The following is a 24348-nucleotide window of genomic DNA, read 5'->3' on the forward strand; positions in this document are numbered from 1 at the left end:
GAATCAACTTCACAGAAGAAATATTTCAATTCTTTGCTTAAAGAGAACACCTATTTCTGTTGCGACGGTAGATTAGAACTGAGAAATGTCTTCGGCGGTAAAYTTGATTTAATCAGATTTAAAACAGACATATCTTACAGGAAAACTATTCTGATTATACCCGAAGGCGTTCAATATATATATCTTATTCGTTTAGCACCCAATTGCCAATTAAAGTCATACATATACGGCTGGTATACTGTATCGGATTATTGCCCAAAAGTACTTGAATTGGATTCAATACAATTGTCCACTGATTTGTTAGGCCAATCAAATCCAGTTCATTCATATAAACCGATGATGTTATTGGCCGATATCAACGATKCTTTGATCTATGAATACAAGTTCAACAACCAATTGRTCGGTCACTTACTGTTCTCTCTATCGTACAATCATTGCGACCACTATTTATTTTACGACATTTTCATGGTTTTCATTTGTTTAGACGAAACTAATTGGTCGACAGCCACTACTTTGTATCAATTTGTCGGTCAATGTTCGGCAGAGTATAAGCAATCGAGAATCCAAAACCAATTGAATGCACCRAAGATCTTATTTTTAGATAAAAAATCTTATCTAAAACCAGCTGTAAATCTAATTGATTTAACTGCTGATCAATTGAATCGGTGGAGACCGAGATTAGATAAACCTTTGCCTGATTTTGCCTCCATTGAAAATTGGCGGACAATATTTTTGCCGATTATCAATACAACGCCAATCAATTGTTGGCTTAATGTTGGCGTCAATTTGGCTGAACGTCATAAATGTATTGAAGTGTTTGGTTTAAAGTTACCCAATGATTACGGCGTAACTCAAAAGAAACATCGGGTCTACTRATGATTAGASATATGTATARAGTATTTGGTTTGTCATATATTTTCATTTTAAAAAACTATTATWTGTTTGTTTTGTTTACCAACTTATTTATATTAATAAAACATTATTTTCTAGTTATTATCATTTATGTTATATATTTATTTATATAAAAATTATAAATATATTTAAAAAGATATAAGATTAAAAATATTTAATATACTGAAAGATTTTCTAAAAAAAATAAAATTATCGGTACTTATATATTTCATTTAACACACAAATATGATAWTTAGAATATTAAATAATTAATATTTCTTTAATAATAYAATTCATTAAAATTATTAAATATATCTTAATTATCTAATTTCATCATCAACAATCATAAATATTAACAAAATTAATATCAAATACTAAAAAAAATAAATAATAAATTATATTAAAATACAAAAATTAATTGAAATAATTTTTTTTTTAGATGAATAAATAATAATTAATAAAATCATTTTAATTTTAAATTGTCATTTCATTTTAAAAAGTTTAGTTTGTTTATTTGTTTTCATACTGTAAATGATAGCGATATAAAAAACACAAACAAAATATTCACAAAAAAATAGATGAAATAAATAATAATTATTATATTGAAGTCATTGTTTACAAATGTGAACAAATAAATTAACTTTTGATCCACAAGWAGTGAGACAAACAAACAACCAWTCAATCAAYAAAAATGGCAAACAATCCAAAACTATTATATCGAAAGCCAWGAATACTTCGATCGGTTTACGGGAAGGAAGAGATTGGGCTCAGAGATCAAGAGTTTCAGTCAACTGTTCAACAAAAAGATCTGAAAACAAATGAACCGATTATTGTGGCGGAAGTGTTTGGAACACCAGGAGTACAGACAAGACAACCGCCAATCAATTATTTCGATCAATTGATACAAATTACASGACAAGTAGAAGTCAATGTTGCCAAATGTTGCCAAAACTTGACAAATAACTCTTGTATGTTAATATAAATGTTAATAAATATATGCAAAAATATGATCACACAATAATCTGATGATAAATTTATCAGACAATTAGTTTAGACAATACGCGCGTGAAAATCAAATGCAGTATTCAAATAGATATTCAATATTATTTCATTAATTAAATTATGATTATAGTTATATTTAATTATTTTGTATCAGTATTTCATTTAAATAAACGACAAACAAAATTCTATAAACAAAATACAAGAACTATTTGATCCACAAGAAGTGAGACAAACAAACATTCAATCAATAAAAATGGCAAACATTCCAAAACTATTATATCGAAAGCCAGGAATACTTCGATCGGTTTACGGAAGGGAAGAGATTGGACTCAGAGATCAAGAGTTTGAGTTAACTGTTCAACAAAGAAACTTTCAAACAAACGAACCGATTATTGTGTCGGAAGTGTTTGGAACACCAGGAGTACAAAGAAGACAACCGCCAATCAATTATTTCGATCGATTGATAGAAATTACAGGACAAGTGAAAGTCAATGATGAGGTCATTCATGGATCTCTGATTTGTTGGTACGAAAAGGACACAAAACAAAAACTTATAAAAATTGATTCGTCGACACTGTCATCAAAAGCACCACAAATTCTGACATATCTGATGCGTGATTCCATATTTCCAGTACTGATGACTAAAAACCATCAGCCGTTAGCATGTTTTCCCAGGGACTACACTACAGGCATATTTCTTGGTCTCATGAGATGCATAAAAATTCCGATTGAAAATAGGACTGTCCTTATCGTAAACAATCGTAAAGATATTAAAAAAACTGTCTGTTCAACACATTCGGCAAATTTGATTTGTTATGTTCAATCGATAATTAAAAAACGATCGGGTGCTCGTTTAATCACTTATCTATTARATGGATATCAACAGTCAGTTATCGGTCTACACGCGGCACTCAATCAGCCAATTGATCAAAAGATTACCATCGAATTTGATCGAATGCCCGATTGGAATCACCGATTGACTAATCGATATATGTTTCTCGTCGGCAACGATGGCTACCTCTGTATCAGCGAAAACTGGAGTTCAAACAGTTATACCAATTCTTTACTTAAAGAGAACACCTATTTCTTGTGCGACGGATATTTAGATCTCGTAAATACATTCGCCGGTAAATTTGATTTGATTCAATGGATCCCAAACATACCCTATCGGAAAACTATTCATATAATACCCGAAGGCGTACAATATATTCATATCATGCGTAATGATTGTCAATCATTAAATACCGATCAAATAAAGTCATACATATACGGCTGGTATACTGTATCGGATTATGACCCAAAAGTACTCGAATTAGATTCAATACAACTGTCCGCTGATTTGTTAGATCAACCAAATCCAGTTCATGATTATCAACCGGTGATGATATTGGCCGATATCAACGATGCATTGATCTATGAATTCCAAAAGCCCAACAACCAAGAAGTGGTCGGTCACATACTGTTCTCTCTATCGCACACTCATAACGACAAAAATTACTTCGAAGACATTATCATTGTATTCATCTGTTTAGACGAAACCAATTGGTCGACTTCTACTTCATTGTATCAAATTGTCGGTGAATGTAGGGTTCAGTATCAACAATCGTGGATTAGATCACAACTGACTGCTCCGAAGATTATCTATTTTGACCAAAACTCTCAAACTAAGCCATCTGTTAATATGATTGAATTAAGTACTGAACTATCGAATCGGTGGCGAAAAAACGTTAAAAAACTAACATATTTTGCATATATTAACAATTGGCTGCAAATATATTTGCCGTTTATCAATACAACACCAGTCAATGGTTGGCTTAATGTTGGCGTCAATTTGCCTGAACGTCAACGACTTATTCAAATATTTGATTTCAAATTTCCCAAAGATTACGGTGTATTTCAAAAGCCAGAGAAGAACTGATGGGTTATATATTATATACAATATATATATATATATCATATGTATAGTGTATTTGGTTTGTCATATATTTTGATTGTAAAACATTTCAGATTTCATAAATTATTATTTATTTGTTAAGTTTGCATTATTTTTATTAATAAATCATTATATTTTTTTGGTTATTATCATTTTTTAAATATATTTATTCAATTAAAAAATAATATGTTTAATAAGATATGAGTATTAAAAATATAAAAAATATACTGTATGTGGTTATAAATATATAATTATCGGTAATTTTATTTATAACATCTAAAACATTTTATTTTGAACGACAAAGCATACATTTTAGTTATTATCAATTTTTTAATATACAGTATTTATTCAATTGAATTCGTAAGGTTTATGAAAGGGAAGAGATTGGATTCAGAGATCAAGAGTTTCAGTCAACTGTTCAACAAAAAGATCTGAAAACAAACGAACCGATTATTGTGGCGGAAGTGTTTGGAACACCAGGAGTACAGACAAGACAACCGCCAATCAATTATTTCGATCAATTGATACAAATTACAGGACAAGTAGAAGTCAATGATCAGGTCATTCATGGATCTGTCATACGTTGGTAAGAAAAAGACAATAAAGTTATAATCATTGATTCCTCGATTTTTCTTTGTTTGTTTTCATAGATGATTGCGATATAAAAAATAAAAACAAAATATTCACAAAAATAGATGAAATAAATAATAATTATGATATTATGAAATAATTAATTTGTGAATAAATGTATTTTATAAGGACTCACCTAACCTAACAATACTAAACTAACCTAAACTAAACTAACCAGTAATATAAGTGAATATATATAAGTGAATCAAATCAGTTAACAATGTGAGTCCTTATAAAATACATTTATAATCATTTATATCATTGTTTAATTTGAAGTTTTTTTAAATGTAATGCAAATTTACATTTTTGACTAATCTGTATGACATATATATAACACTATATAACGATATTAATAAATATATGCAAACAATATGGTCACGAGCTGTCATACAATCAGTTTAGACAATACACGCGTGAAAATCAAATGCATTATTCAATAAATAAAATAAATATTATTTCATTAATTTAATTCTCAATTAATTACATTAATATTTAAAAATATCGTTAAATCGTTATTCTTTACTGTATTTTGTTTAAATAAATGACAAACAAAATTCAATAAACAAAACAAACAGTTTGATCCACAAGAAGTGAGACAAACAACCAAACGATCAAAATGGCAAACAATCCAAAACTATTACATCGAAAGCCAGGAATATTATATTGAAAGTCATTGATTTGTTTAATTGTTTTTTCTTATAGAAATATAATGCAAATAATATAACACTTGTTATGAGTTAGTCATACAAAACGTATTACTCGTGAAAATCAAATGTAATTTTTAATAAATAAATAAATTTCATTGATTTTCGAATTTCAAATTACATTAATATTTATTTTTTTTAAATGGGATTCTATAGTATAGCTCCCACTTGTTGAGCACGCGATTATTATTTAATACAGTTTTAACGTTAAATTTAAAAAATCGCACGTGACCTAACCTAACCTAAACTAAATTAAAATACATATAAATATATGGAAATAATAATCGCGTGCTCAACAAGTGGGAGCTATACTATTGAACAGCCTTTTAAATCGTTATTTTTTCAGTATTTCGTTTAAATAAACGACAAAAAACATCAATAAACAAAACAAACAAAAATACATTAACTATTTGATCCACAAGAAGTGATACAAACAAACAACCAATCAATCAATAAAAATGGCAAACAATCCAAAACTATTATATCGAAAGCCAGGAATACTTCGATCGGTTTACGGAAGGGAAGAGATTGGGCTCAGAGATCAAGAATTTGAGTCAACTGTTCAGCAAAAAGATCTGCAAACAAATGAACCGATTATTGTGGCGAAAGTGTTTGGGACACCAGGAATACAAACAAGACAACCGCCAATCAATTATTTCGATCAATTGATACAAATTACAGGACAAATACAAGTCAATGATCAGGTCATTCATGGGTCTGTCATATGTTGGTACGAAAAAGACAAAAAACAACTTATAATAATTGATTCCTCGACACTCATACCACAAGTAGAACATATATATCTGATGCGAGATTCAGTATTTCCAGTACTGATGACACCAAACCATCGCCAGCTAACAAGTTTTCCCGAGGGCTACACAACAGGCATATATCTCGCACTCATGAAATCAAAACTAATTAATACTGACACTCGGAGTGTTCTTATTTATGAAAGCCCTACTGAGATTAAAAAAGCTAACTGTTCGACACATTCGGCAAATTTAATGTGTTTTATTCAATCGACAATTAAAAAACGGTCATGTGCTATTGTAATCAAATACCTGTTAGATGGCTACGACCAGTCAGTTATCGGTATACACGCGGCACTCAATCAGCCAATTGATCAAATGATTACCACCCAATTTGATCGAATACCCGATTATGATCACCGATTGACTAATCGCTATATGTTTCTCATCGGCAACGATGGCTATCTATGTATTAATGAATACTTGGATTCAAAGAAATTTAACAATTCTTTGCTTAAAGAGAGGACTTATTTCTGTTGCGACGGTTGCTTAGAACTGACTAATCTATTCGGCGGTAAATTTGATTTGACTAGATTTATAAGAAACATACCCTATCGGAAAACTATTCATATTATACCCGAAGGCGTACAATATATAAATATCTATCGTAAGGATTGTCAACCACTAAATACCGTTCAATTAAAGTCATATATAATTGGTTGGTATACTGTATCGGATTATATCCCAAAAGTACTTGAATTGGATTCAATACAATTGTCCACTGATTTGTTAGGCCAACCCATTCCAGTTCATTCATATCAACCGATGATGGTATTGGTCGATATCAACGATGCTTTGATCTACGAATACAAGTTCAAAAACCAAGTGGTCGGTCACTTACTGTTCTCTCTATCGACCAATCATTGTGACAACAATTTATTTTTTGACATTTTCATGGTTTTCATTTGTTTAGACGAAACTAATTGGTCGACAGCCACTACATTGTATCAATTGGTCGGTGAATGTTCGGTAAATTATCAGCAATCGTGGATCAAAAACCAAATGAGTCCACCAATGATCTACTATTTTGATAAAAATTCTAATCAAAAGCCTTGTGTAAATCTTATTGAATTAACTGCCGACCAATTGAATCGATGGAAACCGAGATTAGATAAACCTTTTCCAGCTTTTGCCTTAACTAACAATTGGCGGACAAATTTTTTGCCGTTTATCAATACAACACCAATCAATGGTTGGCTTAATGTAGGCGTCAATTTGGCTGAACGTCAACGAAATATTGAAGTGTTTAGTTTAAAATTACCCAATTTTTATGGCGTAACTCAAAAGAAACAACGGGTCTAATGATATAAATATGTAGAGAGTATTTAGTTTGTCATATATTTTCATTGTATAAACATTTTGATTTTAAAAAACTATTGTTTGTTTGTTTTAATCATTATTTTTTAGTTATTATCAATTGATTTTTTTAAAAATGTAATGCAAATTTTCATTTTTGACTTATCTGTACAACAAATATATGAAACGATATATTTTTATTTTATCAAAATTACAAATAAAACATACAATTATTTAATTTTACTTTCTCACACTCACTTTCACCTACTTATTATCTAACCCGCTCTCTCTCTCTCTCTCTCTCTCTCTCTCTCTCTCTCTCTCTCTCTCTCTTGTTATTATTAATTATTTTTTAAATATATAAGTTAAATAGATTAATAAATAAATAAATTTTAATATAATTTTATATAAATATTATTTATGGATGAGATATTAATATATTGCTGGATCCAAACAATGCTGGATCTATATATTCAAAACACAAAACTATTTTAATATATGCAGTGATAATATACTGTATATATTATAGTATATTATTCATTAGATAGTAATGGATTGTTATTTTTACAAAAGAAAACTTTTTTTGATATATACAAAGAATATGATCACAAGTTTGTCATACAATCAGACAATCAGTTTAAACAATACGCGCGTGAAAATCAAATGCAGTATTCAATAAATAAATGAAATGAATACTAAAAAATATTATTTTTTATTACAGTATTATTACAGCAATATTTAATTTTTTTTAAATCGTTATATTTCAGTATTTCGTTTTAATAAACGAAAAATAAAATTCAATAAACAAAACAAACAAAATTCAAGAACTATTTGATCCACAAGAAGTGAGACAAATAAACAACTAATCAATCAATCAAAATGGCAAACATTCCAAAACTATTATATCGAAAACCAGGAATACTTCGATCGGTTTACGGAAGGGAAGTGATTGGACTCAGAGATCATGAGTTTGAGTCAACTGTTCAACAAAGAAATCTGCAAACAAACGAACCGATTATTGTGGCGGAAATGTTTGGAACACCAGGAGTACAGACAAGACAACCGCCAATCAATTATTTCGATAAATTGATAGAAATTACAGGACAAGTGAAAGTCAATGATCAGGTTATTCATGGATCTGTCGTATGTTGGTACGAAAGAGACAAAAAACAAATTATAATCATTGATTCCACGACACTGGCATCAAAAGCCCCCCAAATAATAACATATCTGATGCGTGATTCAGTATTTCCAGTACTAATGACACCAAACTATCAGCCGCTTCTTGAATTTCCTGAGGGCTACACTACAGGCATATATCTCGCACTCATAAAATCAAAACGAATTAAGATTGAAAATCGGACTGTCCTTGTTTTTAACAGTCGTACAGACATACCAAAAGTCAACTGTACGACTCATGCGGCAGCTTTGATTTGTTTTGTTCAATCGATAATAAAAAAACGATCGGGTGCTCGTCTAATCACTTACCTGTTAGATGGTTATCAACAGTCAGTTATCGGTCTACACGCGGCACTCAATCAGCCAATCGATCAAAAGATAACCATCGAATTTGATCGAATGCCCGATTGGAATCACCGATTGACTAATCGATATATGTTTCTCGTCGGCAACGATGGTTACCTCTGTATCAGCGAAAACTGGAGTTCAAACAATTTTACCAATTCTTTACTTAAAGAGAACACCTATTTCTTGTGCGACGGATATTTAGATCTCGTAAATACATTCGCCGGTAAATTTGATTTGATTCAATGGATCCCAAACATACCCTATCGGAAAACTATTCATATAATACCCGAAGGCGTACAATATATTCATATCATGCGTAATGATTGTCAATCATTAAATACCGATCAAATAAAGTCATACATATACGGCTGGTATTTTGTGTCGGATTATGACCCAAAAGTACTTGAATTGGATTCAATACAACTTTCCGCTGATTTGTTAGACCAACCAAATCCAGTTCATGATTATCAACCGGTGATGATATTGGCCGATATCAACGATGCATTGATCTATGAATTCAAAAAGCCCAACAACCAAGAAGTGGTCGGTCACATACTGTTCTCTCTATCGCACACTCATAACGACAAAAATTACTTCGAAGACATTATCATTGTATTCATCTGTTTAGACGAAACCAATTGGTCGACTTCTACTTCATTGTATCAATTGGTCGGCGAATGTAGGGTTCAGTATCAACAATCGTGGATTAGATCACAACTGACTGCTCCGAAGATTATCTATTTTGACCAATTCTCTCAAACTAAGCCATCTGTTAAAATGATTGAATTAAGTACTGAACTATCGAATCGGTGGCGAAAAAACGTTAAAAAACTAACATATTTTGCATATATTAACAATTGGCTGCAAATATATTTGCCGTTTATCAATACAACACCAGTCAATGGTTGGCTTAATGTTGGCGTCAATTTGCCTGAACGTCAACGACTTATTCAAATATTTGATTTCAAATTTCCCAAAGATTACGGTGTATTTCAAAAGCCAGAGAAGAACTGATACAATATATATATCATATGTATAGTGTATTTGGTTTGTCATATATATTGGTTGTAAAACATTTCAGATTTCAGATTTCATAAATTATTATTTGTTTGTTTTGTTTGCATTATTTTTATTAATAAATCAATATTTTTTTTAGTTATTATCAATTTTTTAATATATTTATTCAATTAAAAAATAATATGTTTAATAAGATATGAGTATTAAAAATATAAAAAATATACTGTATGTGGTTATAAATATATAATTATCGGTAATTTATAACATCTAAAACATTATTATTTTATTTTGAACGACAAAGGATACGTCAAAACAATAAATATAATAAATATATCTTAAATATCTAACTTTAATATTCATAAATAATATAAAATTAATAACAAATACTAAAAATATATAAATAATAAATTAGATTAAAATACAAAAAAAAATAATTGAAATTATTTTTTCTTAGATTAAGCAATAATTATTAATAAACTCATATTAAAAACTAAAAAGATTATTTTGTTTGTTTGTTTTCATAGATGATAGCGATATAAAAAAAACAAATCAAAATATTCACAAAAATAGATTGTTATAAATTGATAAATTTCATTGATTTTCAAATTTCAAATTACATTAATATTTTTTTTTTAATCGTTATTTTTTCAGTATAAACGACAAAAAACATCAATAAACTTTAAAACAAAAACAAAATAACAATAAAGTCATTGATTTGTTTAATTGTTTGTTCAATATAATGCAAATAATATAACACTTGTTATGAGTTAGTCATACAATCAGTTTAAACGTATTACTCGTGAAAATCAAATGCAATTTTCAATAAATAAATAAATTTCATTGATTTTCAAATTTCAAATTACATTAATATTTATTTTTTTTTAAATCGTTATTTTTTCAGTATTTCGTTTAAATAAACGACAAAAAACATCAATAAACAAAACAAACAAAAATACATTAACTATTTGATCCACAAGAAGTGAGACAAATAAACAACCAATCAATCAATAAAAATGGCAAACTATCCAAAACTATTATATCGAAAGCCAGGAATACTTCGATCGGTTTACGGAAGGGAAGAGATTGGACTCAGAGATCAAGAGTTTCAGTCAACAGTTCAGCAAAAAGATCTGCAAACAAATGAACCGATTATTGTGGCGGAAGTGTTTGGGACACCAGGAATAGAAAGAAGACAAACGCCTATCAATTATTTCGATCAATTGATACAAATTACAAAACAAGTGGAAGTCAATGATCAGGTCATTCATGAGTCTGTCATATGTTTGTATGAAAAAGACAATAAACAACTTATAATCATTGATTCCTCGACACTCGTACCACAAGTAGAACAYATATATCAGATGCGAGATTCAGTATTTCCAGTACTGATGACACCAAACCATCGCCCGCTAATAAATTTTCCTGAGGGCTACACAATAGGCATATATCTCGCACTCATGGAATCAAAACGAATTAAGACTGACACTCGAAGTGTCCTTATTTTTGAAAGAAGTACTGACATTAAAAAAGCTAACTGTTCGACACATTCGGCAATTTTAATGTGTTTTATTCAATCGACAATTAAAAARCGGTCATGTTCTATWGTAATCAAATACCTGTTAGATGGCTACGACCAGTCAGTTATCGGTATACACGCGGCATTCAATCAGCCGATGGATCAAATGATTACCACCCAATTTGATCGAATACCCGATTATAATTACCGATTAACTGATCGCTATATGTTTCTCGTCGGCAACGATGGCTACCTATGTATTAGTGAATACTTGGATTCAAAGAAATCTAACAATTCTTTGCTTAAAGAGAGTACTTATTTCTGTTGCGATGGCAGTTTAGAGCTGACAAATCTATTCGGCGGTATATTTGATTTGACTAGATTTATAAGAAACACACCCTATCGGAAAACTATTCATATTATACCCGAAGGCGTACAATATATAAACATCTTGCGTAAGGATTGTCAACCATTAAATACCGGCCAATTAAAGTCATACATATACGGCTGGTATACTGTATCGGAGTATTGCCCAAAAGTACTTGAATTGGATTCAATACAATTGTCCACTGATTTGTTAGGCCAACCAAATCCAGTTCATTCATATCAACCGGTGATGGTATTGGCCGATATCAACGATGCTTTGATCTATGAGCACAAGTTCAAAAACAAAGTGGTCGGTCACTTACTGTTCTCTCTATCGACCAATCGTTGTGACAACAATTTATTTTTTGACATTTTCATGGTTTTCATTTGTTTAGACGAAACAAATTGGTCGACAGCCACTACATTGTATCAATTGGTCGGTGAATGTTCGGTAAATTATCAGCAATCGTGGATCAAAAACCAATTGAGTCCACCAATGATCTACTATTTTCATAAAGATTCTAATAAAAAGCCATGTGTAAATCTTATTGATTTAACTGCCGATCAATTGAATCAGTGGAGACCGACAGTAGTCAAAAATCATCCAGCTTTTGCCTTAATTAACAATTGGCGGACAATGTTTTTGCCGATTATCAATAAAACACCAATCTATCGGTGGCGTAATGTTGGCGTCAATTTGGTTGAACGTCAACGAAATATTGAACGATTTGGTTTAAAATTACCCAATGTTTATGCATAACTCAAAAGAAACAACGGGTCTAATGATGATTATTCATATGTAGAGAGTATTTAGTTTGTCATATATTTTCATTGTATAAAGATTTTGATTTTAAAAATCTATTATTWGTTTGTTTTGTTTATACTATTTGTATTAATAAATCATTATTTTTAGTTATTATCAATTATGTTATATATTTATTTAGTTAAAATATGAGTATTAAAATTATTTAATATACTTAAAGGTTTTTAAAAATATAAAATTATCACTACTTATACAGTATTTTAYATTTAACACACAAACATGATATTTACAATATTAAATAATTTATATTTTTTAATAATACAATTCATTATTAAATATAACTTAAGTATCTAATTATAATATTCATAATTAATATAAAATTAATAACAAATACTAAAAAAATATAAATAATAATCTACTGATGATTATTCATATGTAGAGAGTATTTAGTTTGTCATATATTTTCATTGTATAAACATTTTGATTTTAAAAACTATTATTTGTTTGTTTTAATCATTATTTTTTAGTTACTATCAATTGATTTTTTTTTAAATGTGATGCAAATTTTCATTTTTGACTTATCTGTACATAAAACACTTAAACGATAGTAACTAYAGTAATAAATACTAGTAGTTCATTCACATTTTATTATGCGACTTAAAAAGTAATATATTTTTATTTTATCAAAATTACAAATAAAACATACAATTATTTAATTTTACTTTTTTTTAATTTTTGTATCTCACACACACTTTAACCTACTTATTATCTAACCCGCTATCTCTCTCTCTCTCTCTCTCTCTCTCTCTCTCTCTCTCTCTCTCTCTCTCTCTCTCTYTTGCTATTATTAATTATTTTTAAATAAATAAATAATATATATATTATTTATGAATGAGATATTAATATATTGTGACAAAACAAAACTTTTATAATATATGCAAAGAATATGATCACCGATGTAGTCATACAATCAGACAATCAGTTTAGACAATACGCGCGTGAAAATCAAATATSAAATCAAAAAAGTATTCAATAAATAAAAAAAAATTAATACTAAAAAAATATTATTTTTTATTACAGTATTATTACAGTAATATTTAGTTATTATTTTTAAATCGTTATATTTCAGTATTTAGTTTAAATAAACGAAAAATAAAATTCAATAAACAAAACAAACAAAATACAAGAACTATTTGATCCACAAGAAGTGAGACAAATAAACAACTAATCAATCAATCAAAATGTCAAACATTCCAAAACTATTATATCGAAAGCCAGGAATACTTCGATCGGTTTACGGAAGGGAAGTGATTGGACTCAGAGATCAAGAGTTTCAGTCAACTGTTCAACAAAAAAACTTTCAAACAAACGAACCGATTATTGTGGCGGAAGTGTTTGGGACACCAGGAGTACAGACAAGACAACCGCCAAACAATTATTTCGATAAATTGATAGAAATTACAGGACAAGTGAAAGTCAATGATCAGGTYATTCATGGGTCTGTCATATGTTGGTACGAAAAAGACAACAAACAAATTATAATCATTGATTCCTCGACACTGGCATCAAAAGCTCCCCAAATAATAACATATYTGATGCGTGATTCAGTATTTCCAGTACTAATGACACCAAACTATCAGCCGCTTCTTGAATTTCCTGAGGGCTACACTACAGGCATATATATCGCACTCATAAAATCAAAACGAAATAAGATTGAAAATCGGACTGTCCTTGTTTTTAACAGTCGTACAGACATACCAAAAGTCAACTGTACGACTCATGCGGCAGCTTTGATTTGTTTTGTTCAATCGGTAATTAAAAAACGGTCGGGTGCTCGTTTAATCACTTACCTGTTAGATGGTTATCAACAGTCAGTTATCGGTCTACWCGCGGCACTCAATCAGCCAATTGATCAAAAGTTAACCATCGAATTTGATCGAATGCCCGATTGGAATCACCGATTGACTAATCGATATATGTTTCTCGTCGGCAACGATGGCTACCTCTGTATCAGCGAAAACTGGAGTTCAAAGAATTATATTAATTCTTTACTTAAAGAGAACACCTATTTCTTGTGTGACGGATGTTTAGATCTCGTAAATCTATTCGCCGGTAAATTTTTRTTGACTAATACGGTCGTAAACATACCCTACCGAAAGACTATTCATATTATACCAGAAGGCGTACAATATTTAAATATCTTGCGTAAGGATTGTCAACYACTAAATACCRGCCAATTAAAGTCATACATATACGGCTGGTATACTGTATCGGATTATGACCCAAAAGTACTCGAATTGGATTCAATACAACTGTCCGCTGATTTGTTAGGTCAACCAAATCCAGTTCATTCATATCAACCGGTGATGGCATTGGCCGATATCAACGATGCTTTGATCTATGAACACAAGTCCAAAAACCAAGAAGTGGTCGGTCACTTGTTGTTCTCTCTATCGTACAATCATTACGACAACAATTACTTTATAGACAATTTCATTGTATTCATCTGTTTGGACGAAACCAATTGGTCGACCGCCTCTACATTGTATCAATTGGTCGGTGAATGTACGGTAAAGTATCAGAAATCGTGGATAAAAACAGTATTTAATGCTCCGATGATCTCCTATTTTGACAATTACTCTAAACAAAAGTCAACTGTAAATCTTATTGAATTAACTGCCGACCAATTGAATCGGTGGCGACAAACATATGGTAAACGTTTACCGGTTTTTGCTTTCACTGAAAATTGGCGCAATTTTTATTTGCCGATTATCAATACAACAGCAGTCAATGATTGGCATAATATTGGCGTCAATTTGGCTGAACGTCAACGTGTTATTCAAACGTTTGGTTTCCAATTTCCCGAAGATTACGGCGTAACTCATATGCCAGAGAAGAAACCAGTGGTTTAACTGATTAGTTATACTTATATCATATGTTTAGTACATTTAGTTTATCATTTAATTAAATTAATAAAACATTTTGATTTTAGAAATTACAGTATTTATATTAAAAAATTATTTTAGTTATTATTATTAATTTTGTAATATTTGTCGGGATTAAGAGTGTTAAAAAATTTTTAATAACTCATTTAAAATATTGTTTTTTAAAAGTTTAATACATGTATATTAGTACATTTATTTATTACATTTACATAACACATACATATAAACATTAAACGTTTAAAACGATATAAAATAATTAATATTTTTTAAATAATACCATTCGTTAAAATAACTATAAATATACAACTTTATTATTCATAAATACAAATGCAATAAATACTAACAAAACAAATATAAAATAAAATAATAAGAAATTGGTTAAGAAATTGGTTAAGAAATATTGAAATAATTGAAATCATTTTAATAACCAAAAAGTTTTTTGTTTGTCTCCTTCGGTGATAGCGATGGGAACCACACGTTCAACACCACTGATTGGTGGCAACTGTTCTTTCTTAGCCTCAATAGTCAGCACACCATTCGGCTTAAGACTCGACATTACTTCCTCGGCTTTGCATCCATCGGGCAAAACATACCGTCGGGTGAACTCTCGTGCAATCCATCCGTGACTATCACTTCTTTCTTCGTGTTTACCATGAATTTCAACACAATTGCCAATAGTCTTGACTTTAATTTCTTCGGGTTTGAAATGACTAACGTCTAACTTMACGGAAAACTTGTCGCCAGTGTTTGTCATATATTATGATTGTATAAACATTTTGATTTTTAAAAACTATTATTTGTCTGTTTTTTTACTATTTGTATTAATAAATCATTATTTTTTCGTTATTATCAATTATTTTATATATTTATTTATATAAATATGATAAATACGTTTAAAAAGATAGGAGTATTAAATATATTTTATATACTTAAAGGTTGGCTTTGGCTCTTCAGTTGTCTTTATTGGAGACACAAATCAAAAAGTCAGACAAAAAAAACAATGATTTTATGTAAAAATTTTATTCAGAAATTTTTATTAAAAAAAACTCTTCAGTTCAATAATTGTCGAACTCTTTCGTCATTATTATTGTCATTATTATTGTCATTATTATTGTCATTATTATTGTTTACATTTGATTTCGGCGTCGATTTACTTAACAATTGTCTCACTTTTTCATTTGAATCCACTTTTTTGATTTCATTGGTGACAATACTTTTCTGTTTTTTGATTTCAGTGGTGACAACACTTTTCTGCTTTATTTTTGTCTGTTTTTTCATTACGGGATTCACTTCTTTCTTATTTTCAATTTTATTCTTGTTTTCAATTTTATTCTTCTTTTCAATTTTATTGTTCTTCTTTGGATTTGTGGACACAATCTTCTTAAAGTTGATGACATTCATCTGAATTCGTTGTCCGCCTTTATTCGGCGGTTTATCGACAGGTGTTTTGTTTTCTTTTTTAAACACGTCTTCCATTCGCTTTTGAATGACTGAAAAATTTTCTGGTTTTTGATCGTCGGTTTGAATGTCGACTTTCTTCTCGATGTCAACCATTTGTATTACATTTTCTTCACTTTTGCCATTTATAGGACTTTGTGTTTGTGTTTTGTTCGCGACTTTTTCTTTAAAAAAATATAATTACAATCAATAGATATTTTCAAATAGTTTTTTTTAATTATAAATACGTTTTTTCTTCAGACAAAAACAATAAACGAAAAGCAAAACAACGAGAAGAGTCAACGCAACGATCAGAACAATTGACAAAATCATAATCAATGTGTTTCTGTTGGTATTTGTTTGACTTTTGGCCACAACTGATGAAAATCCCATCGAAATTAATAAAACAATTAATATTAAAGACATTTTAAGACACTTTTAAGGATTTGTTTAAACTTGAAATGAGTTTTGAATTTTGAATTAAATGTGTAAACAATTGTTAGAAAAGCGAGACTTTATATTACAAAAGCATTTCATTTACTAAGAACTGAATTTAAAAGACAAGAGAAACACAAGAGTTTTCATAAGAATGAGTAACCATTTCGTTTAAATCTGTGTCCAATCGGCGAAACTTATCCGTCAAAGACTGCAAATGAATGCAAAGTCGTCGAAATGTATGATTTGTCGAGTCATTAGTTTTTCGTAAAACTGGTCACTAAATCGGTAACCAAAGGATGTGAGCGTGTGTTTCAATTCGCGGACATCAATTTGACGAATATTTGTCCAAATCGTAAGACTGAAAACAATTTTCGCCAATTAGTTATGTATTGCCATAAATTGCGTCCAAATCTATATACTTCGAGACTTTGTCTTATCAAACATATCACACAATCATATCAAATGGATGTGAAGACAAAAGACAAACAAATGGCAACAAACTATTAGTTCAAGAGATGTCTTCATCTTTACATACAGTTTGTAAATCAAACGCTTCAAATGATCCGTTGGATTAAAAGATTACGGCGTAACTCATAGGACAGTGAAGTAACCACGGATTAACTGATTAGTTATACTTATATCATATGTTTAGTACAGTTTATCATTTTTTTGTTAATAAAAACATTTTGATTTTAGATATTATTATTATTTAGTCTATTTGTTTGTCTCCTTCGGTGATAGCGATGGGAACCACACGTTCAATACCACTGTTTAACAGCCATCGGGCAAATCGTACCGTTAGGTGAACTGTCGGGCAATCGATCCGCGATTATAACTTATTTTTCATGTTTGCCATCATTTTCAATATACAATTTGAAAATAACATATAAATTTTAATTCTAATTCAAAAAAATTTTAATAATACAATTCGTTAAAATTACTAAATATTCTATAAATATTCATAAATAATGTAAAATTAATGACAAATACTAAAAAAATATAAATAATAAATTGGATTAAAATACAAAAATAATTATTTATAAAATCATTTTATTAACTAAAAAGTTTATTTTGTTTGTTTGTTTTCATAGATGAAAAACAAAACAAAATATTCACAAAAAAATAGATAACAATAATTAATAATAATTATATTGAGATCATTGATTTGTTTAATTGTTTTCTTAGAAATTGTTTTTGAGAAAAGTAATGTAAATTTTCATTTTTGATTTATATATACACTTAAACGATATTAATAAATATATGCAATAAATATGGTCACGAGTTGGTCACACAATCATCAGTCAGACAATCAGTTTAGACAATAAGCGCGTGAAAATCAAATGCAAAATTCAATAAATAAATAAATTTGATTTATTTAATATCAAATGAGTACTATTTAATTATTTTGTAAAAATCGTTATTTTTTAGAATTTCGTTTAAATAAACGATAAAAAAAATTCAAAAAACAAAACAAACTGTTTGATCCACAAGAAGTGAGACAAACAACCAATCAATCAAAATGTCAAACATTCCAAAACTATTATATCGAAAGCCAGGAATACTTCGATCGGTTTACGAAGGGAAGAGATTGGGCTCAGAGATCAAGAGTTTCAGTCAATTGTTCAACAAAGAAATCTGCAAACAAACGAACCGATTATTGTGGCGGAAGTGTTTGGAACACCAGGAGTACAGACAAGACAACCGCCAATCAATTATTTCGATCAATTGATAGAAATTACAGGACAAGTGAAAGTCAAGGATCAGGTCATTCATGGGTCTGTCATATGTTGGTACGAAAAAGACAATAAACAACTTATAATCATTGATTCCTCGACACTGGCATCAAAAGCCCCCCAAATAATAACATATCTGATGCGTGATTCAGTATTTCCAGTACTGATGACACAAAACCATCAGCCGTTACTTGAATTTCCCGAAGGCTACTCTAGAGGCATATATCTTGGACTCATGATATCAAAACGTATTAAGATTGAAAATCGGACTGTCATTGTTTTTAACAGTCGTACAGACATACCAAAAGTCAACTGTACGACACATGCGGCAGCTTTGATTTGTTTTGTTAAATCGGTAGTAAAAAAAAGATCGGGTGCTCGTTCAATCACTTACTTGTTGAACAGCTACGACCAGTCAGTTATCGGTCTACTCGCGGCACTCAATCAGCCAATCGATCAAAAGTTAACCATCGAATTTGATCGAATGCCCGATTGGAATCACCGATTGACTAATAGATATATGTTTCTCGTCGGCAACGATGGTTACCTCTGTATCAGCGAAATCTGGAGTTCAAACAATTTTACAAATTCTTTACTTAAAGAAAACACATATTTCTTGTGCGACGGATATTTAGATCTCGTAAATCTAAACGGCTATAAAATTTTATTAACTAATGGTGTCGTAAACATAGCCTACCGAAAGACTATTCATATTATACCAGAAGGCGTACAATATATAAATATCATTCGTAATGATTGTCAGCCACTAGATTGCGGTCAATTAAAATCATATATAATTGGTTGGTATACTGTATCGGATTGTGAGTCAAAAGTACTCGAATTGGATTCAATAGAACTGTCCAATGATTTGTTAGGCCAACCAAATCCAGTTCATTCATATCAACCGGTGATGGTATTGGCCGATATCAACGATGCTTTGATCTATGAATACAAGTCCAAAAACCAAATTGTCGGTCACTTATTGTTCTCTCTATCGTACAATCATTACGACTACAATTACTTTGAAGACATTTTCATTGTATTCATCTGTTTAGACGAAACCAATTGGTCGACTGCCACTGCATTGTATCAATTGGTCGGTGAATGTACGGTAAGGTATCAGAATTCGTGGATCAAAACACAATTGAATGCACCGGTGATCTCCTATTTTGACAATTACTCTAATCAAAAGCCAACTGTAAATCTTATTGAATTAACTGCCGACCAATTGAATCGATGGAAACCGAGATTAGATAAACCTTTTCCAGCTTTTGCCTTAACTAACAATTGGCGGACAATTTTTTTGCCGTTTATCAATACAACACAAGTGAACGGTTGGCTTAATGTTGGCGTCAATTTGGCTGAACGTCAACGAGTTATTCAAGCGTTTGGTTTACAATTTCCCAATGATTACGGCATAACTCTAAAGAAACAACGAGTCTAACGATTACTGTATATATAAAGCATTTAATTTTTGTTAATAAAACATTTTGATTTTAGATATTATTAGTCTTTTTTGTTAGCAATACAGTATTTATATTAATAACTGATTTTAGTTATTATTAATTTTTTAATATTCAGTATAAAATGATAAATATTTTTAATATGTCAATAGTGAGCACACTATTTGGCTTAAGACAGCATTCCTCCACATCTCCTCAAGTTTACAGCCATCGGGCAAAGCGTATCGTCGGGTGAACTGTCGTGCAATCCATTAGCGATTATAACTTATATTTTTTATGTTTGCCATCATTTTCAATATACAATTTGAAAAAACAAATGAATGTTTTGATATATAAAAAAAATTTGTTAAAATTACTAAATATTATTTAATAATTCAATAAACTTTAATATTCATAAATAATTTAAAATTAATAACAAATACTAAAAAATATAAATAAAAAATTAGATTAATATACATAAATAATTGAAATCATTTTTTGCTTAGATTAAGCAATAATTATTAATAAATCCATTTTAATAAATAAAAAAAAGTTTATTTTCTGTAAGTTAGTCCGACAAATATATATATACACTACACACACACGATATTAATAAATATATGAAATAAATATGATTACGAGTTGGTCTCAAAATCATCTGATTTATCAGACAATCAGTTAAAACAATACGCGCGTGAAAATCAAATGCAGTATTCAATAATTAAATAAAAATAATACTAAAAAATATTATTAAATTATTACATTAATATTTTTTTTAAAAAATTAAATCGTTATTCTTTTAGTATTTTGTTTAAATAAACGATAAGCAAAATTCAATAAACAAAACAGACTGTTTGATCCAAAAGAAGTGAGACAAACAACCAATCAATCAAAATGGCAAACAATCCAAAACTATTATATCGAAAGCCAAGAATACTTCGATCGGTTTACGGGAAGGAAGAGATTGGGCTCAGAGATCAGTCAAAAGATCAGCAAACAAACGAACCGATTATTATGGCGGAAGTGTTTGGAACACCAGGAATACAAAGAAGACAACCGCCAATCAATTATTTCGATCAATTGATACAAATTATAGGTCAAGTAGAAGACAATGATGAGGTCATTCATGGATCTGTCATATGTTGGTTCGAAAATGACAATAAAGTTATAATCATTGATTCCTCGACACTCGTACCACAAGTAGAACATATATATCAGATGCGAGATTCAGTATTTCCAGTACTGATGACTAAAAACCATCGGCCGCTACCAACTTTTCCTGAGGGCTACACTACAGGCATATATCTCGCACTTATGAAATCAAAAATAAATAAGACTGACACTCGGAGTGTCCTTATTTATGAAAGCCCTACTGAGATTAAAAAAGCCAACTGTTCGACACATGTGGCATATTTATTTTGTTTTATTCAATCGACAGTTAAAAAACAGTCGGGTGCTCTAGTAATCGATTACCTGTTGGATGGCTACAAACAGTCAGTTATCGGTATACACGCGGCACATAATCAGTCAATGGATCAAATTATTACCACCGAATTTGATCGAATACCCGATAAGAATCAACGATTGACTCATCGCTATTTGTTTATCGTTGGCAACGATGGTTACCTATGTATTAATCAATGCTGGGCTTCAATAAAACACATCAATTCTTTGCTTAAAGAGAACACCTGTTTCTGTTGCGACGGTAGTCTAGAATTGACAAATCTATTCGGCGGTAAATTTGAGTTGACTAAATGGGTCGCTCGGGTACCCTACCGAAACACTATTATGATTATACCCGAAGGCGTACAATATATATATCTTGTTCGTCATGCTGTCAATTGCGACCAATTAAAGACATACATATACGGCTGGTATACTGTATCGGATTATCATCCAAAAGTACTTGAATTGGATTCAATACAATTGATCACTGATTTATTAGGACAACCAAATCCAGTTCATTCATATCAACCGGTTATGGTATTGATGGACATCAATGATGCTTTGATCTACGAATACAAGTCCAACAACCAAGTGGTCGGTCACATACTGTTCTCTCTATTGTATAATCGTTGTGACAACAATTTATTTTTCGACATTTTCATGGTTTTCATTTGTTTAGACGAAACTAATTGGTCGACAGTCACTACATTATATCAATTTGTCGGTGAATGTTCTGTAGAGTATCAACAATCGGAAATCAAAAACCAATTGAGAGCACCGAAGATCTTCTATTTAGATAAAAAATCTGACCAAAAGCCAACTGTAAATCCTATTGATTTAACTGCCGACCAATTGAATCAATGGAGACAGAAATCTAGTAAAAGATTGCCTGTTTTTGCTTCCATTAACAATTGGCGGACAATGTTTTTGCCGATTATCAATACAACACCAATCAATCGGTGGCGTAATGTTGGCGTCAATTTGGCTGAACGTCTACGAGGTATTCAATTGTTTGATTTAAAGTTACCCAATGATTACGGCGTAACTCAAAAGAAACATCGGGTCTACTAATGATTAGACATATGTATAGAGTATTTAGTTTGTCATATATTATGATTGTATAAACATTTTGATTCTAAAAAACTATTATTTGTCTGTTTTTTTTACTATTTGTATTAATAAATCATTATTTTTTCGTTGTTATTATTAATTATTTTATATATTTATTTATATAAAAATGATAAATATATTTAAAAAGATATGAATATTAAATATATTTAATATACTTAAATGTTGGCTTTAATACAACACTATTGAACGGTTGGCGTAAAGTTGGATTTGGCTCTTCAGTTGTCTTTATTGGAGACACAAATCAAAAAGTCAGACAAAAAAAAACAATTATTTTATGCAAAAAAATTTTATTCAGAAATTTTTATTAAAAAATCTTCAGTTCAATAATTGTCGAACTCTTTCGTCATTATTATTGTCATTATTATTGTTTACATTTGATTTCGGCGTCGATTTACTTAACAATTGTCTCACTTTTTCATTTGAATCCACTTTTTTGATTTCATTGGTGACAATACTTTTCTGTTTTTTTATTTCAGTGGTGACAACACTTTTCTGCTTTATTTTTGTCTGTTTTTTCATTACGAGATTCACTTCTTTCTTATTTTCAATTTTATTCTTGTTTTCAATTTTATTCTTCTTTTCAATTTTATTGTTCTTCTTTGGATTTGTTGACACAATCTTCTTAAAGTTGATGACATTCATCTGAATTCGTTGTCCGCCTTTATTCTGCTGTTTATCGACAGGTGTTTTGTTTTCTTTTTTAAACACGTCTTCCATTCGCTTTTGAATGACTGAAAAATTTTCTGGTTTTTGATCGTTGGTTTGAATGTCGACTTTCTTCTCGATGTCAACCATTTGTATTACATTTTCTTCACTTTTGCCATTTATAGGACTTTGTGTTTGTGTTTTGTTCGCGACTTTTTCTTTAAAAAAATATAATTACAATCAATAGATATATTCAAATAGTTTTTTTTTAATTATAAATACGTTTTTTCTTCAGACAAAAACAATAAACGAAAAGCAAAACAACGAGAAGAGTCAACGCAACGATCAGAACAATTGATAAAATCATAATCAATGTGTTTCTGTTGGTATTTGTTTGACTTTTGGCCACAACTGATGAAAATCCCATCGAAATTAATAAAACAATTGATATTAAAGACATTTTTTTAAAGGATTTGTCTTCAGGACTTGAAATGAGTTTTGAATTTGATTTTAAATGTTAAACAATTGTTAGAAAAGCGAGACTTTATATTACAAAAGCATTTCATTTACTGAGAACTGAGGAAAATGAAAACAAGAGAAACAAGAGTTTTCATAAGAAAGAGTAACCATTCCGTCTAAATCTGTGTCCAATCGCGCGAAACTGATCCGACAAAGAC

General features: G+C 30.0%; 3 protein-coding genes across 3 annotated transcripts; all 3 read right to left on the bottom strand.

The window, feature by feature from the left end:
* Positions 1-15362: 15362 nt before the first annotated feature.
* On the bottom strand, positions 15363-16153 carry LOC128964918 (alpha-crystallin B chain-like). Its single transcript, XM_054311573.1, has 2 exons — positions 15828-16153; positions 15363-15366 (listed from the first exon to the last, which is right to left on the bottom strand). Exons 1-2 carry the CDS (start codon positions 16151-16153, stop codon positions 15363-15365), a joined length of 330 nt encoding a protein of 109 aa, XP_054167548.1.
* Positions 16154-16349: 196 nt separating this feature from the next.
* Positions 16350-17229, bottom strand: LOC128964919 (uncharacterized). Its single transcript, XM_054311575.1, has 3 exons — positions 17085-17229; positions 16554-17021; positions 16350-16357 (listed from the first exon to the last, which is right to left on the bottom strand). The coding sequence occupies exons 1-3, from the start codon at positions 17227-17229 to the stop codon at positions 16350-16352; spliced, it is 621 nt and encodes a 206-aa protein (XP_054167550.1).
* A 6112-nt stretch (positions 17230-23341) lies between these two features.
* LOC128964920 (uncharacterized protein MAL8P1.12-like) lies at positions 23342-24098 on the bottom strand. The gene is made up of 2 exons (XM_054311576.1): positions 23954-24098; positions 23342-23889 (listed from the first exon to the last, which is right to left on the bottom strand). The coding sequence occupies exons 1-2, from the start codon at positions 24096-24098 to the stop codon at positions 23342-23344; spliced, it is 693 nt and encodes a 230-aa protein (XP_054167551.1).
* Between the last annotated feature and the right edge of the window lie 250 nt (positions 24099-24348).

Source organism: Oppia nitens, unplaced genomic scaffold (genome assembly GCF_028296485.1).
Source record: "Oppia nitens isolate AA-2021 unplaced genomic scaffold, nextdenovo-longstitch-racon4-pilon3 scaffold15_pilon_pilon_pilon, whole genome shotgun sequence".
NCBI lineage: Eukaryota > Metazoa > Arthropoda > Arachnida > Sarcoptiformes > Oppiidae > Oppia > Oppia nitens.